Raw genomic sequence first — 17,348 nt, 5'->3', positions numbered from 1 at the left:
TGGTGAAACAGAAACTCTGTTTTTTTAAAAAAAATCTTTGATGATCTAGAATAGAAATCACATCCTGAAAACAGATGCAGTTGAGATGGAGGAACTGAGAGAAAGAAACCGCATTTTTCCAAGTGAGAGTGTGAGAAGACGTATCGTCAAGGTAACTATGAGAGCCAGTAGGTTGGTAAAAGATGTCAGTGTTAAAGATGATCTGGCTCCAGAGATGGAGAGATTGAGAAAGGGAAGAGAGGTGTCAGAGATTGACCAAGTGAATTTGAGGGCAGGGTGAAAGCTGGGGGCAAACTTCATTTCTTCCTACCAGTGCAAGGAACATAGATATTTTTCTCATATGTTCCAACCATCTGCCTCCACTCATTCTTCAGACAGGTTCCAGTAAGATGGTTAATATCTTTCACAGTTATGAAAGCAGAATACTCTTTAAAGGATCATTTATTATCAAAGATGTGTCCATATACAACTCTGAATTTTGTCTTCTCCAGATAGCCATGAAACAAAAAAGAGTATGAAAGTCGTTCAGAGAGAAACAACAAACCCATTCCCCCCCTCCCCGCCAAAACAGAATGGCAGCCCAACCATCAACCCCCAAACCCCCCCCCCCCACCTCCGTACAACATGGAACTGGAATATCACTCCCCCCCCCCCCCGAAAAAACAAACCCTCCCCTGCACAAAGAAACTAACAGAACACAGCAGACCATCAACCCCCAAACACCCTCCCCTCCCACCACAAAATATAAAAGGAACGGGTGGTTTTAAAAATAACCCCACAGAGTATAAAAACCACTAAGTCTGGAAAAAGACCTTCCATAAACTCAGTAGTCCAATCCATAAACGCAGAACCAAGATACCATCCTCCTCACCACAGACTCAACCTGCTGAACACCCTAAAGGTAAACTTGCAGCTTGAGTCGATGGTGAAGAAGGCAAATGCAATGTTAGCATTCATTTCAGGAGGTCTAGAATACAAGAGCAGGGATGTGATGCTGAGGCTTTATAAAGCACTGGTAAGGCCTCACCTTGAGTATTGTGAACAGTTTTGGGTTTGTCATCTAAGAAAAATTGTGCTGGTATTGGAGAGGGTTCAGAGGAGGTTCACAAGGATGATTCCCAGAATGAAAGGGAATACGAGGAATGTTTGATGGCTATGGGTCTGTACTCACTGGAATTTAGAAGGGTGGGGGGGGGGGATCTCATTGAAACCTTTTGAATGTTGAAAGGCCTAGACAGAGTAGAGGATGTTTTCCATGGTGGGTCAAGAGGGCACAGTCTGAGGATAGAGGAGCTGTCCAATTTAAAATAGAGATGGGGAGAAATTACTTTAGCCAAAGGGTGGTGAATTTGTGGAATTTGTTACCACAGACAGCTATCATGGCCATGACGTTTGATGTATTTAAGGCAGAGATTGATAGGTTCTTGATTGGGCATGGCATCGACAGTACAGGAAGAAAGCTGGGGAGTAGGGCTGAGGAGGAGAGAGAAGGATCAGCCCTGATTGAAAAACAGAACAGACTCAATGGGCTTAATGGCCAGATTCTGCTCCTATGTCTTAGAGTCTAAATGAAATCAACATGCTCGGCATGGGTGCAGGAAGCAGCACCAATTCAATCATCAATGTCAAAGGTTGAGGAGCATTACCAGTATAGGCTTGAAATGGGATTGGAAATACTTCAGAAAATGCATAGCTCAGGTGGTTGATCGTCGGGTTGAGTTGTTCTCTGATCTTGACAATTTATTTGCAAATGTTTCGTCACTTGAGGAGACATCATCAGTGCACTGTTAGTTGTGGTGTGTCCTCCGAATGAATGCTTGGCCTCTATATCAATCAGCAGATTGGTCGTCATTTCAGAAACTCAGCTGTGATGTGGGGAGGAAATCTCCTCGCTGATCGGTTGTGTGTGGCAAACTCCTTGTATTGTGGTCTGGAACTTTGCCCGCATTGACTCATGAATAGGGTTGAGGTCTCCGTGTTTGTTTGCAGAATTGTTCGTGGAAACCCATGATTCTAGGAATTCTCTTGCATGCCACGTCAGGTTGCGCCATAACTTTCACTGATGCCCAGTCGAATTTGTAACCTTCTCAATCTTCGGGGGAGGGATGGAATGGTTGAGGATTCTTTGAGAGCTGTCATATAGTAATGGTCCAAATGGTCTCCTTCTGTGTCATGAGAAATTATAGTTAACCCTGGACAAGATACAGACAGGCAATGTGAACAACAAATGAATTGTTTTCTTTATAATGCATACTTAGAGTAGCTTCCTCTGATAACCTGAAATCCTATGATCAGGAGTTGATCCTACAGAAGAATTTTGGATGTAAGCATGTGGTTATAACTCAGAGTAAAACAGCTGTGAGCTTAATTCATACTTTATTCAAAATATGGCAACAGTTTGCATTTAACCAGCTCCATTAACATTTTAAAATGTACCATGGTATTTACCAGATATTATTTATTTGTAACATAATTAAATATGTTAGAATAATTTAATACCATGCCATATAATGTTGGAAATGGAATGGAGTACAATAGGACTGTACAACTAGTTTATCGCAACTAAACAGATAAATTTGTAGGCAAGAAGAAATGATAGAAAAACGATAAGAAATTTCCAGATTCTATAGTTCCAAAATGATGCTTCTAAGAATGTTTGTCTCCTGTTAAAAAGTACCTAAATTTTAAAATTGTCTAGACAGTCAATTATTGTAGATCAGATTTTGTTCTTCCCCTCACTTGTAACTCTGCTTTGAAGCCTGTATAGGAAGAAAGTACACTGGAAGAACAAAGGACACAATAATGGAATATTGTTGACCTTCAAACAATTGATTTATCACCCATACTTAAAACACATCAGCAGCTCCCATGTCAAAAGATGAGGCCAGGGATTTCCTAGAGAATTATGTATAAAGGAGCATTCATTTCTCCCCAAACACAAGAAAATCTGCAGATGCTGGAAATCCAAAACAACACACACACACACACACACACACACACACACACACACACACACACACACACACACACACACACACACACACACACACACACACACACACACACACACACACACACACACACACACACACACACACACACACACACACACACACACACACACACACACACTACTGGAGGAACTCAGCAGGTCTTCCTTTCTCCTCAGCCTGGACATCTGGAAATTTTTCTTCCTTAAATACACATCCATGTATTTAGTTCAATTGACGTCAATGCATTTGTGTTTCAACAGGGAGGAACAGGCAAGAGGTAACCACAGTGCTATGCCCCAGTGCGGTTTGCAATACCATAGTGTATTTTTGCTTGCTTCGTTTCTGTAATCCTCAGTTAGCATCTGTCAATAGCAGAACTGTTACAATTAGACTCAACCCAGCCAAACCACTCTCAGACTTAAAAGCTCAAACTAAGTCACACACGGTCACACACAAATGAATCTGGATATGTGTATGCACACACAAGCAGGTAGTTATACACACATGCAACCATGTGTATAACTGCACACACATTCAAAATAATGCATAAACAAACAGACAAAAATGTCCATTGAAGGTTGATCTTCATGGTAATGTAATGACAGTTCTTCATAGAAAGCTGATCTTCATCGCCATCAATGCCATACTCCCCTTCCCCCTTTTCTTCAAGATTCCAGATGTGAAGCATGAATCGGGAATCAATAATGCTCAACCTCTGTAGTGTTCTGTGGGTTTCTCCTGATTACTCAGGGACATTGCATTCAGATCTCAAATAACCACCAGCATTTTCCATTCATCTCTCTGTTTGTAGTGTCACACTGCTTAATACCCAGGAGCGGGGGAGATGTAATCTGCAGGCACTCTAGCTGCTTTCTGTGATAATATGTCACATGCACAAGAGATTGTAAAAACTTTAAATGCTGTGCAGAACACAACAGATTTGCTTTGTGTAGGGTCGAGCTGATTTCGCTCGCTCTCCCGCAAGGTTCGCTCCTCTCTCCGCAGTGCTGTGGCTATTTGACTACTCTGGATGCTACACGCTTTGTGTCGGTGACCTTCGCAGCGATTTGCCCTGCTATATGATGAACAGAGACCGGAGCTATGGGCCTACTTCGTGTGCTCTGGGATTCGGGACTATGGACTCAGTATGGTTCGGAATGCTGTTGCTTGCTTCTATTGGTTACGTGATCTGTGTTTTTTTTTCTCTTTCTCTGCACATTGGTTGTTGCTGTTTTTTTTAATTGAGTTCTTTTTGGTTCCTTGCTTTGTGGCTGCTTGCAAACAGATGAATCTTAAAGTTGTATAATTTATACAATTTATAAATGTACTCTGCATGAACTAAAACTGCTAAATTCTACTCAGTTCAAGATTTCCATTAAAAGTTACGTAATTGTTCTGTAAATTACTGTCCTGGCCCCAGATTTTCCTATTGCAAAGTAGGGTGAGTCAGAATCCTGTCAATCAGAATTTTGGCCTCAAAGCTACTTTTTTTTAATTGATTTTTTTAATGTCTGTGCTGCAAACTAACTTTCACTCAGGAAGAAATCAATCATTCAAGACTTTTCAGTCATTGGTTTAACGTTGGTGCCTTAAAGTTTAAAGTAAATTTATTATCAAGGTACATGTACGTCACCAGATGCAACCCTGAGATTTGTTTTCTTGCGGGCATACTCAATGCCCCAGTAACTATAATGGAGTCGATGAAAGACCGCAGCCAACAGGCTGGACAACCAGTGTGTAAAAGACAACAAACTATGCAAATATAAAAGAGAAAAAATAAACAAATATCAAGAAAACGAAATGAAGAGTCTTTGAAGTGAATCTGGAGGTTGTGGGAACGGTTCAGTGATAGGGCGAATAAGGTTAAATCTCATTACACTTCCAAGAACTTAAAGGGTCAAGGAATTTTGAGAGCCAAGTTTCAGATTTCCAAAATGCCCCCAGAGCAAATAATTGGTGCTTCAATCAGCAAAAATAAAAAATGTTTATTTAGTTCTGTGTCTTATTTTAGTATCAGTCTTTGTAATAAAAATGTACTTCTAATTTTCATTTAGATGTCAATCTTATTTGATCATCACCTTGCTAATTTTAGTCTGTTAAAAGAACACAACAGATTTGCGAGATGCGCTTATTGCAAGCAGCAAAATTACTAAATTCCACACAGTTCAATATTTCCATTGGAAGTGAATTATTTATTCTCTAAATTGCTGTCCTGGCCTTGGAAATATCTGTTGCAAAGCTGGATCTGCTGTGCATAAACACGAGATTCTGCAGATGCTGGAAATCCAGAGCAACACACACAAAATGCTGGAGGAACTCAGCAGGTCATGCAGCATCTATGCAAATAAATAAACAGTTGACATTTTGGGCCAAGACCCTTGATCAGGACTTGAAAGGAAGGGACAAGAAGCCAGAATGAAAAGAGAGTGGGAGGTGAAGGAGTACAAGTTGGAAGGTGATAGGTGAAGCCAGGTGGGTGGGGGTGCAGGGAAGAAGTAAGAAGCTGGGAGGTGATTGGTGGAAAAGGGATGAAAAGGAAGGAATCTGATAAGAGAGGAGAGTGGACCATGGGAGAAAGGGAAGGAGGAGGGATATAATAAGACATAGGAGCAGAATTAGGCCATTTGGTCCATTGAGTCTGCTCCACCACTCCATCGTGGCTGAATCTTTTTCCCCTCCTCAGCCCACTCCCCAGCCTCCACCCCCCCCCATAACTTTTGATGCCGTGTCTAATCAACTTAACAAGCTCCACCTTAAATACACCTATGACCTGTCCTCCACAGCTGCCTGTGGTAACAAATTCCACAAACTCACCACCCTCTGGTGAAAGAAATTTCTCTGCATCTCTGTTTTAAATCGATGCCCCTCTATCCTGCAGCAATGCTCTCTTGTCCTAGACTCCTCCACTTTGGGAAACATCCTTTTCAAATCTACTTTGTCTAGGTCTTTCAACAATCAAAAAATTTCAATGAGATCCCCCCCCCTCTAAATTCCAGCGAGTATAGACCCAAAACAATCAAACGTTCCTCATATGATAACCCTTTCATTCCCGGAATCATCTTTGTGAACCTCCTCTGAACCCTCTCCAATGCCAGCACATCTTTTCTTAGATGAGGAGCCCAAACCCAATCACAATACTCAAGGTGAGGCCTCACCAGTGCCTTATAAAGCCTCAGCATCACATCCCTGCTCTTGTATTCTAGACCTCTTGAAATGAATGCTAACATTGCATTTGCCTTCTTCACCATCGACTCAAGCTGCAAGTTAACCTTTAGGGTGTTCTGCACAAGGACTCCCAAGTCCCTTTGCATCTCAGATTTCTGGATTCTTTTCCCGTTTAGAAAATAGTCTGCACATTTATTTCTTCTACAAAAGTGCATGACCATGCATTTTCCATCACTGTATTTCATTTGCCACTTTCTTTCCCATTTTCTCCTAAGCTGTCTAAGTCCTTCTGCAGCTTTCCTATTTCCTCAACACTACCTGCCCCTCCACCAATCTTCATATCATCTACAAACTCGGCAACTAAGTGATCTATTCTATCATCTAAATCATTGATATACAGCTTAAATAGAAGTGGTCCCATCACTGACCCCTGCTGTCAACAAGAAAAGGATCATTTTGTTCCACTCACTGCCTCCTACCAATCAGCTAATGCTCTAACCATGCTAGTAGCTTTCTTGTAATAACATGGGCTTCAAACTGTTTGAGTGCATTGAAAACAGTAATATGTTGGTAAGTTTATTTCTGCATTCCATTATGATATAACCTCACACTGCATTATACTTCCACAGAATTTGGTTTCCTTTCTAAGTACCTTGAAAACAGGAAGCGTTAGGTTGAGAAAAGGCCCTGTCATCAATCTGCTAGATGTCAATGTCTGAAAACTACAACACTACTGATATCTCTTCTTAAGTAGTTTTCCAACCCCACCTGGAATATCCTATACTGACAGTCACCAACTGCTCTGAAGCTGGACCACAATTTTGTTCACTATCCAGCAGAATGTTTCAAAGTACAGAGGAAATTGAAGGTGGTGATGTTCCCTTGAGTACACTGAGCTTGTCCTGGTGTTAGAGCTGATGGGTTCGAGAGGTGTTATCAGAGTAGGTGAAAGGAATGAATGCATTTAGTAAATGAAACACAGTTCACCAATGGTGCCAGAAGTGGGTAGATATGACTGATATGTTGATGATTAAACCTTTTTAGTCTTTTATATTATGTGCCATTGTTATTTGATTATATTTGGTCTTGATGATAATGCAAGTTATAATGTTGTATCACATGTCATTAATGCACAAAATGTTGCATATAAATGCTGTTTTCCTTTTACAGAATTCATCTGATAGCCTCCACAACCGATTCAATGTAATAGACTACCCGTAAGTGGAATTTTGCTCTCTATTAATCTATATCATTATCTGCACTGTGCATTATCTATGGCAAGTAGTGAGCACCTTGTTTCCTGTGAAGATTAATGATACTTTTTAGAGGCACAAGGTGGAACGGCTTCACTGATAGGTAGAGAACACTCACTTAATAAGAAAATGAAGACTAACTTCCGTGGTGGACAAAAATCTTCTGTGGTGGAGTCATAGCTTACTGACAAAGGGAAGTTTTCAAAGGACTTTTAAATAGAGTTGTGCACAGGGACAAAATTAAAACATGACTGAACCTAGACTCAACACTATTCTAACCCACAACAAGCCTGAGCATTTATTATTGTTTCCTGAATGTGATTCAGCCATCACCATAATTATAACAGTCCCAGGCATCCAATTGATCTATTTAATGATAATACAATAGTCTCCGAAGAGGAATGAAACTTTAAACTAATGCCTTAGATCATAAAGCCAAATGGCATCTTTTGAAGAAAATACAATAAACCTATACAAATCATTCTGATCTGGATAAAATATTCATTTAGGAGACCAGCCATCTCCAAATATTTATCAAGAGTTCATACCTGACTCAAAGCTAACAAATATAGTCAGGAACTATCAGGATTTGGGCCAGGTAGCCAGTTTCTACTATGAAGGAGAATCAAAGAGTAGTTAGGCAGAGCCATTTTTGCAGTGAGTTCTATTGTAGTGAATAAGCTGACAAATGCACACCTACTACAGTACCTGTTTTTCAGGCTTAGCCACTTAGGGCTTGAGTCAGTGTGTTTGGTATTTAAAAAGGGGAGGTACATTGATCACGGGGGAAGAAACAAATGAGAATTAAGGAGAGGGAAATTCCTACAAAGTAAACAAGTGCCTAAGTATGCCAACTTCATAATGTTGTTTTGAAGGTAAGCATGATAGTTTTGTAGTCTTTGGAAACTTGCTACTTACAATTATGCTAAGTAATTCACCTTTGGTAGTACATGTATTCACTGTGGGTTTACATATGCCAGAACATTTTGTTTTGCTTCAATAGTACCATTGAGCCTCAGAGTTCATCTTTTACCAATTTGCAGGGCCTTAAAAGAGTGTCAGCCTTGTCTCTTGATTCAGTCAGCATTGTCACATGTTCCATCATTAGAGATAGTAGATCAACACCTCTCAGCTATTCCGTGAAGATCTCATTTGCTTTATATGATATCAGAATCTGCTACTTATTCCTGGTGTCTATGTATGCCTAATTTTTCCTTGGCTTTACCAGCAATGAATGGTCTATAAGGAATAACAAGCTCAGAGCAAAATATGACCACTAGAGTTTTGCTCTGAGGTGCGTAGTTGTAGATGTGTGGAAAACAGTGCATCTCCCATTACTATCAATGCAGCCCTCACCGGCGTCTCTTCTATTCATAGAACATAGAACAGTACAGCAGGGGAACATACCCTTTGGTGCTGAACCAATTAAATTAATAATCAAATGACCAATTGAACTAATGTCTTCTGCCTACACAATTTCCATATCCTTCTGTAACACTCACCCAACAGGCTGGTATACGTCTAGGGGAAAAGGAGATCCAGCCACTCACCAACCCCACCTCCTGTATGCGCAGGTGCTGTGGGAATCAAGTTTATGCCTCGCACACACACACAGTATCAAATTCACACCAGATACCGTTATGAAATACACTTTAAAGATTTTACTAAAACTAAAAGAGTACTAGGCAATACAATATATATGAAAGAAAAGAAAAAGCAAAAGGCGCCAACTTATCAAAGTTCAGTCAGTTTAGTGCACATCATTGGAGCTCAACCATCGAACCATTCGACCCCTCGTCACTTTCCTCCGACCTCCACGTCTTCGCACCTGGGACCACCCCCGGTAGTCAACCAAGCAGTGCAGCGCACGTCCACCTTCCTCGGCGTCTCCTTCCCTACTCTCCTGAAAACCCGCGAAAACCCCCCAAGCTCCCAGCCTCACAAGACAAAATAACATTCCCCATTGGTTAACAAATGAATACAATCCCCATATCAGCAAGTCTAAAGCTAAACAACTGCGAGAGAAACACTTATCAGACAAAGAAGCATTCCTACTCTTAACAAACCAAAGAAGCCATTTTGAGTAACATACACAGGACATTGTACACTTCCATTCATGACCCTGTCTAAAAGTCCCTGATGTTTGCCTCTGCCAACACCCAGGCAGTGCATTCTGGGCATCCACCATCCTTTGTAGTGAAAAAAACTTACCCCTCACATCTCCTTTGAAGTTACCCCCTCTCACCTTATATGCATACCCTCTGGTTTTAGACATTTCAACACTGGGAAAAGATACTCACTCTCTACTCTAACTATGCCTCTCAATCTTATAAACCTGTATCAGATTTTCCTTCGGCCTCCACCGCTCCAGAGAAAACATCCCAAGTTTGTTTATCCTCTCGTTATAGCATATGCGCTCTAATCCGGGCAGCATCCTAGTAAACCTCTCCTGCACCCTCTCCAAATCCTTGACATCCTTCCTATAATGGAGCAACCAGAACTGTACATAATACTCCAGATGCGGCCTGTCTAGAGTTTTATAAAGCTGCAACATAACTTCCTGACTTTTGAACTCAATGTCACCTTTAATAAAGGGAAGCATCCCATTTACTGACTCTCCCTACTTAAGCCATGGTTTTACAAATGTTCATAAAAGCAAAGGAGCTGGTCATTGATTTCAGGTAAGCGGGGGTATTACAACATGCTCCTGTCCTCATCAATGATACTGTAGTTGAGAGGCTGAGAGCTTGAGGTACCAAGGTGTGAACATCACTGGCCCAACCACGTAGACACCACAGTAAAGCAGCCAGCATAATGAGAAATCTCACTCTTCCCTTCTTCCATCAGAAAAGTTATGCCAAAGACTGAAAGTTACATATCCCCAGGCTCCAGGATTACTGACTGTTTCCCTAATATGATGAGATGACCTCTTGACCTCACTAACTACCCGTTATAACCTTGAACATGGTTGTCTACCTGCACTGTACTTTCTGTGTACTGTAGCACTTGATTCTGTATTCTGTTACAATTGAGATGTTGTGATGAATTGATCTATATTGCCAAATGCAAGACAAGTGCTCACTGTAGCCCAGTACGTGTGACAATACTAAACCAGTTTACAAATTTATCTTTCCAGTGCCTGGACTCGGTAGCCACTAGTCTATTATTCTGTGTGGGCTTGGGCTCCAAAGAACTGGAAAGAAAGGGATAATTTCTAATAGACACAAATTTACACATGCTTCCAAGGTTGAACATTTCTGATTCTGTTAATAGTATGGGCATAAAACATTGTCAGGACAACTTAACTTTGCAACAGATACTGTTAGAGAAAGCGATGCCCTAAGCCATATATGTCAAACTCAAGGCCCGCGGTGGAATTATCTTTGGCCCGCGAGATAATATCTAATTACTATTAAAGCTGGCCCCAGTAATCGAAGCGCCTATGGCGTATGATATGGCTAATGCTGAGTTTATTCAGGTACCAGGTTTTCAGGGGTTTTAGTGTTTATTCGGCAGTCTTGCTCGGCAGTCTTCTTCATAAGAAACAGAATTTGTAAAGTGAAACACTTTGTAGTTATAGCAGAGACTGAGACACATGAGAGCAGGCTGAAAAAACGGAGGCAACGAAAGCTGCGTTCGCACGCATCCGACTGATCCGGCCCGCATGAAGCTGCATTTTGCTCAATCCGGCCCGTGACCTAAAATGAGTTTGACACTCCTGCCCTAAGCTGTAGAAATGTACCTGTGTATTGAACAATTATAGCAGATTTGAAAGAGAACCAGCAGGAAATTCTGCATTTTTCCTTGTTATTGTACTGTATTTGGCTAATGTAAGCGGGAGACTCAAGACTAGAGATGCTGGAATCTGATGTATAAAACAAAATGCTGGAGGAACTTGGTGGGTCAAGTAGAGTCTATAAAAGGAAATGACCCATTGATGTTTTGGGTCAAACTCCCTCATGCAGTCTGCAATTCCAGTCCAGGCCACAGTATGAAAACAGTTTTCTCCCGCTTTGGCCCTCTATCCACTAGGAGGCATCAGAGATGAGAATCCAAGTGAATTAGGTCATTTACTGGAAAAATCCAGATTAAAAAGGTAATGAGCAGACCCAGACGAAGAGTGTAGGGACCCATATTCTGTCCCCAGGCATCCTAAATTTTCATGTGGTGAACTCTAAAAGTACTCAAAACAATAGGGGAAATGTCACTGATACAATCACCATGAAACTTCCTCAAATATTCTTTTAATGCCACACCCATAATTGTCAGCCTTAGTCTTACTTCACCTGTAATCATTAACATAATCAACAAGGAAGTTCCAGGCACAGTCACAGCACCAGTTTTGGTTGAGTACTGCTTTGAATTGATGTTGGAAGAAACCTTAAAGAATTTGATACCAGTGCTTTTGTTTTCTCTCTGCGACAGTACTGAATGCATGCCCTGTCAGATACTTTGCTAAAAGTTATTCCAACTTCCTTCTATTGGCTTTCCACAAGTGGATTTTGACTGGCAACTAGCACAGAGAGCCAGAGGCTCCTGAATTTTACCAGCAGACATTCAAATAGCTGTCTGAAAAAGGATGAAAGGTGTAAGGTATGCATTGTTTCTCTGACTTTTTTTTAGTGTTTGAGTTAGTTGATGACATTCATGAAGCCATGTATTGAATAATGGATAACCTGTTACAACCATACAACCTGTTAGAATCAATTATGATACTTTAGAGTTCAGTAGTAGAAAGTGGAGACTAAAGTAATCTAAATTTCAAACAGCAGGTGAAATTATACAGCGTTGATTCAACATTTCTTCATCTCTGGAAGAGTACCCCATCTGTTTAACTGCTATTGATAAGTAGGTATGACCACTGTTCATTTGGAGATTTCTTGGTTGTCGGTCTGGGGAAAGAAAAACAGGACTTAGAGCAGTAAACAGCACAAGACAGGTCATTGGCTCATTGTGTTTTCTCTCTTCACCCATAACTATCAGACCCAGAAAATTATAGATGCTGGAATATGAACCGAAGCTATTAGAACTCAGCATGTCAAGTACATCCATGGAGGCAAAGAAATGGCTATGCTTCCTGTCAAGACCAAACACCAATCCGATGTAGGGTCTCAACCTGAAACATCAACCATCCGTTTGCCTCAACAAATGCAGCTTAACCTGCTGAGTTCTTAAAAAGTGGAGATAGAGTTAAAAACATGGCAAAATGAGGAACAAGATTGGAATGGCTGATTACTAATTAGTTAAAAATTATCCTGGAAGCAGTATTGTGCCTTTTTGGAAAACGATCTGTTGTTTCTTGAACTTATTTGAGTTTTATTGGAATACCACAGGCCATGGTTAGTGAGGTCAGAGGAAGGACAGGTAGGAAAAAATTAAAATGACAGTCCAATGAAAATGCAGGGTCATTGTTGAGAACTGAACAAAGCAGGCACCCAATTTTTGTTTGACTTTTCCAATGTAGATGAGAGTACATTGGGAATACTAGGTGCAGTGCACTAAATCGGAAGAAGCATAAAAGTAAATTTCATTTTGGGTCACTGGACAACAGGAAAGGAGGAAAGGAGCATCTCCGGGGTTTGCATGGGAGCGTGTAACGATAAGTGAAGTAAGAACTGAAGCAAATGGAAGAGTGAGTGAGGAAGTCTCTTCAGAATATTGGAAAGGCGGTGGAATGGTAAATATATGGTGATGGCTACGCATTGGAGGTTGACCAGTGGAATGCTAAACATGCACAAGGTCAATCCTATCCACGTTGTGAATGTTGAGAGCAAAAGTGTGAGAAAATGGAACTGGCATCGGTCCTTTGAACCTTTCTGCTCTGGTAAAAAGGGAAATAACTGAAGAAAAAATGAAGTTATTTCAGAAATACTGCTGTGAATGACCTATCAGCAGAGCTTCTACAGTAAATGTGCTGTCCAAAATCAGGTCAAGGCACCTATAAATGCCAATGGAAGGGGCAATATAAGAGTTCTCAAGGCTAGAATAGGGATGGCACTAATCCCTTCTAACTATTATGGACATGAGAGTACAATATTGCTCTTGGTCCTGACATCTGAAGCAATGAATTGGCCTCTCAACAATAACCAAACTAAGTACAACTAGTGGAGCAAGGTTGGGTGCAGGGCTCATAACTGGAATGGGGTGTACAAGGAAAAAGAAGTAAATGTCAATACAAACCTGTATTATATTTCTGCTTTTTGGGTCTCAGCTTTCATAAAGCACAAGATGCTTCTTTGTGATAGCTCTCAATGGAGACGGACAATTCAAACACCGAGCACTCGATACTCCTGTGCTACTAGCAAGCAGGGCAATGAGCAGTTCACCTTCATTTATTCAAACTTCATTAAAATTAAACCTAAGCTTTAAGAATATAGTTGTCACAATGCAAGGGCGAACATTCAATAGACTGAACGAAGAAAACATCTGAGCAGAATTTCTATGGACTTTCGGGCATATCTGCCTTAATTTTGACAAAAGATCACAAGTGCTTTTGTTTTCAAGACAAGATCTTTAATCCAGGGATTTTACAGTCATTTTATTGAAATTAGAGTGGTTGTCAGGAAAAACCTAAGAAACAGCTGCCCCACCACAGCCCCTTAAACTCCCAGACTCTGCAGGTGTACACTTGCTGCATTAAAATACCATTATCCACACTTGGTTTCTGAGACTTTTAGGCACAATTGAAATTGCGCTAGCCATGGTTACTCAAAACAATATATGTTTCATTGCACAAACAGTGTAATACACCTCATTTCTGTGCAGAGTTAATTTCATTAAAGGAAGGTTAAATAGAGTTTAAGAATCCAGTAATTTGATGATGAATGTTAATCAGATTAATTCATCAATGCTATCACGTGAGGTCAATGGTAGAGGTAAAGTAGTTAACTAATAAGGTGTGCAGCTATCACAGGGAAGAAGTATTGCATACAAAGGGGTGAAAAGCTGTTGCCGTACTTGATAAATTGAATTATAGTTAGGTTACAAAAAATATTATCATTATTGTCCAGATGTTTGTCATGACAGTAGAGATTGGTTTAGTTCCAGCAAGATCTACAAATGTCCACATGTTCTGAGGACTCCCTATGAAAAACCTCTTGTGCTAATATTATTTCACAGCATGCATTTAATTGCTAATGTGAACTTTAAGGAGACATAAAGCTCAATCTGTAGGGCTCAGTTGGTTTGCATGGACTATGTGAAAGATGGTCAACACCCCCCCCCCCCAGCCAAATCTACCATAGATATATGCAACTGAAGATAGAAAACCACTCATCAGAGCTCTACAATCACAAGCTGAAGTACGCCTACACCAAAAGGTCATAAGACAGAGGAACAGAATTTGGCCAACAAGTCTGCTCCACCATTCAATCATGGCTGAGTTTATTTTCCTTCTCAGTCTTATTCTCCTACCTTCTCCCCGTAACCTTTGACACCCTTACTAATCGACAGCATGTCAACCTCAGCTTTAAATCTGCCCAATGACTTGGCCTCTACAGCCACCTGCGGCAATGAATTCCACCGGTTCTCCACTCGCTGGCTAAAGAAATTCCTCCTCATCTGTTTTAAAGGGACCTCTTTTTATTCTGAGGCTATGCCTACTAGTCCTAGATTCTCCCACTACTGGAAACATCATCTCCATGTTCTCTATCTAGGTTTTTCAATATTTAGTAGTTTTCAATAAGAACTCCCCCCCCCCCCCCCCCCACATTCTTCTGAATTCTAAAGGCATCAAATTCCAGGGATTATTCTTGTAAACCTCCTCTAGACCCTCTTCTATGCCAGCAAGTTCTTTCCTAGGTATGGAGCCCAAAGCTGATCACAATACTCTAAACGTAGTTTGCACTTCTGTGTTCTGAATTCACTCCCCATTTAGAAAATAATCTGCTGCTTTAGTCCTTCTAGCACAATGCATAACCATACACTAGCCTGCGCTGTATTCCATCTGCCGCTTCTTTACTGCTTCTCCTAATCTGTCCCAGTCCTTCTGCAAACTCCCTGCTTCCTCAACACTATTTTCCCCTCCACCTTTCTTAGTACCATCCATAAACTTGGCTACAAAGCCATCAATTCTGTCATCCAGATCACTAACACATACCATAGAGAATAGTGGACCAAGCACCAACCAAAAAAGGCCCCCTTTTTCCCACTCCTTGCCTTCTATTAGCCAGCTAATCTTCTGTCCTTGCTAGTATCTTTCCCATAATACCATGGGCTCTTATCTTGTTTAGCAGCCTCATGTGCCTTGTCAAAGGCCTTCTGAAAATCCAAATAAAAAATGTCTACTAACTCCCCTTTGTCTATCCTGCTTATTAATTCATCAAAGAATTCCAACAAATTTGTCAGGCAAGATTTCCCCTTAAGGAAACTTTGCTGACTTCATCCTATTTTATTGTGTGCCTTCAGGTACCACAGAACCTCATCCTTAGAAATGGACACTAACATCTTGCCTACCACTGAAATCAGGCTAACTGGTCTATAATTTCCTGCTTCTTTTTTAATTGCCTTGTCTTCTTAAAGAGCAGACTTTTTCCAGTCCTCTGTATTTTTTTTAAAAATCACTACTAATGCCTTCACATTCTTTTCATTTACCTCTTTCAGAAACGAGGGGCACAGTCTATCTTGTCTACTCTCACACCACTCTTGTTGAGATAAATTCTAATCTGCATTTTAAAAACATAAAGCCAAAAGTTTGCGTTTAATTCTTAAAACTGATTCTAACGCTGTGAGTGAGGCGTCCATTGATCAGAGTTGACCATGGATATTGTGTCCTGGCTGTCTAGATATGCAAGCCTGGGCAGTACGATATGGAGGGCAAGCTGTTGCCCATGTAGCAAGCTCCCCCTCTCCACATATCTGATGAACCCAAAGGAACGGCAGAGACCAATTCAGTTTGGTACTGGAAGCGTCGCAGGAATTGCCAGTCAGTATTTACCTCGATGTAGGACTGCTTTAGCAACTCCAGTTCCAGATTTTTCCTTCAAGTGTTTACTGCCAAGGCCTTCCCCATGAGTGGGTTTAGCTGAAGGCAGTGGAGGTTTGAGATCAGAAGTTTTCCTTCTAGGTGAGCTGCCACCCGTGGCTGACAAGCCCCATCTATCTGACGCAACTGGTTTTAAGGCACCCGTAACTCACCTTTGCCCCTTCTCCTGTCAGTAGAAATGGTTCTGCCAGGCTTAGTAGCTAAGGCACATGTGAAGGCCAGGAGCTGGACTTGGTTGTCAGAGGCTACTAGGGCTGTACATTTATTTTAATTACTAGAATAGGTACCTGGAAAGAATACTTCACTTTTGTCATCATTTCCAGTACAAGACTTCACAATAATTGGGATTAATGTTTTTCTGCAGTACATAGAAGAATTCCATAACAATTAAATTCGTTGAAAGTCATAAAAGTTAGATCAAATTCTCGCAAAGGTTGTCATCATTATGTGCCGTGTCATCTGACAAGGGTGATCATGGCCTTTCCGTGGCCATGATTGTTCTTGGCAAATGTTTCCCATTGCTGCCTTCTGGGCAATGTCTTTGCAAGGCGGGTGACCCCAGCCATTATCAATGCTCTTCAGAGATTGTCTGCCTGGCTTCAGTGGTCACATAATCACTGATTATATCACATATACATAATCATGTACATATGGTGTAGTATGTGCCAGCTGCTCATGTGACCATCCACCACCTCCTTCCGTGGCTTCATATGACCCTGACTGAGGGGCTAAGAAGGTGCTACACCTTGCCCAAGGTTGATCTGCAGGCTAGCAGAGGGAAGGAGCATCTTAAACCTCTTTTGGTAGAGGCGTATCTCTACCCTGCCACCCACTCAGAAAGGTACACTGCAAAATTTGGCATTTCAGTTACTTACAGGCTAAAGTCAAAAGGTGGCCATATTTTGGGATTTAGAATTGAGGATTCAGCAGCTGGGAGTTCAGGAAAAAGTGATA

The 17,348-nt window shown here is 41.1% G+C and overlaps 1 protein-coding gene across 5 annotated transcripts in view; it reads left to right on the top strand.

Moving 5' to 3' along the window:
• Window positions 1–17,348, top strand: part of blnk (B cell linker) — a 202,375-nt gene that overhangs the window by 44,428 nt on the left and 140,599 nt on the right. For 3 of the 5 annotated variants that reach the window (XM_073027502.1, XM_073027501.1, XM_073027503.1), the window contains exon 3: window positions 7,329–7,375. In XM_073027502.1, the coding sequence (XP_072883603.1) occupies window positions 7,329–7,375 (47 nt within the window). Of the gene's footprint in view, window positions 1–7,328; window positions 7,376–11,732; window positions 12,005–17,348 lie in introns of those variants that run through there. The other 2 variants (XM_073027510.1, XM_073027508.1) reach the window with 1 other exon arrangement.

This window comes from Hemitrygon akajei, chromosome 23 (genome assembly GCF_048418815.1).
Source record: "Hemitrygon akajei chromosome 23, sHemAka1.3, whole genome shotgun sequence".
NCBI classification, from domain to species: domain Eukaryota; kingdom Metazoa; phylum Chordata; class Chondrichthyes; order Myliobatiformes; family Dasyatidae; genus Hemitrygon; species Hemitrygon akajei.
Note: the sequence above shows the minus strand (reverse complement) of the source record. Positions and strands in the feature narration are given on the sequence as shown.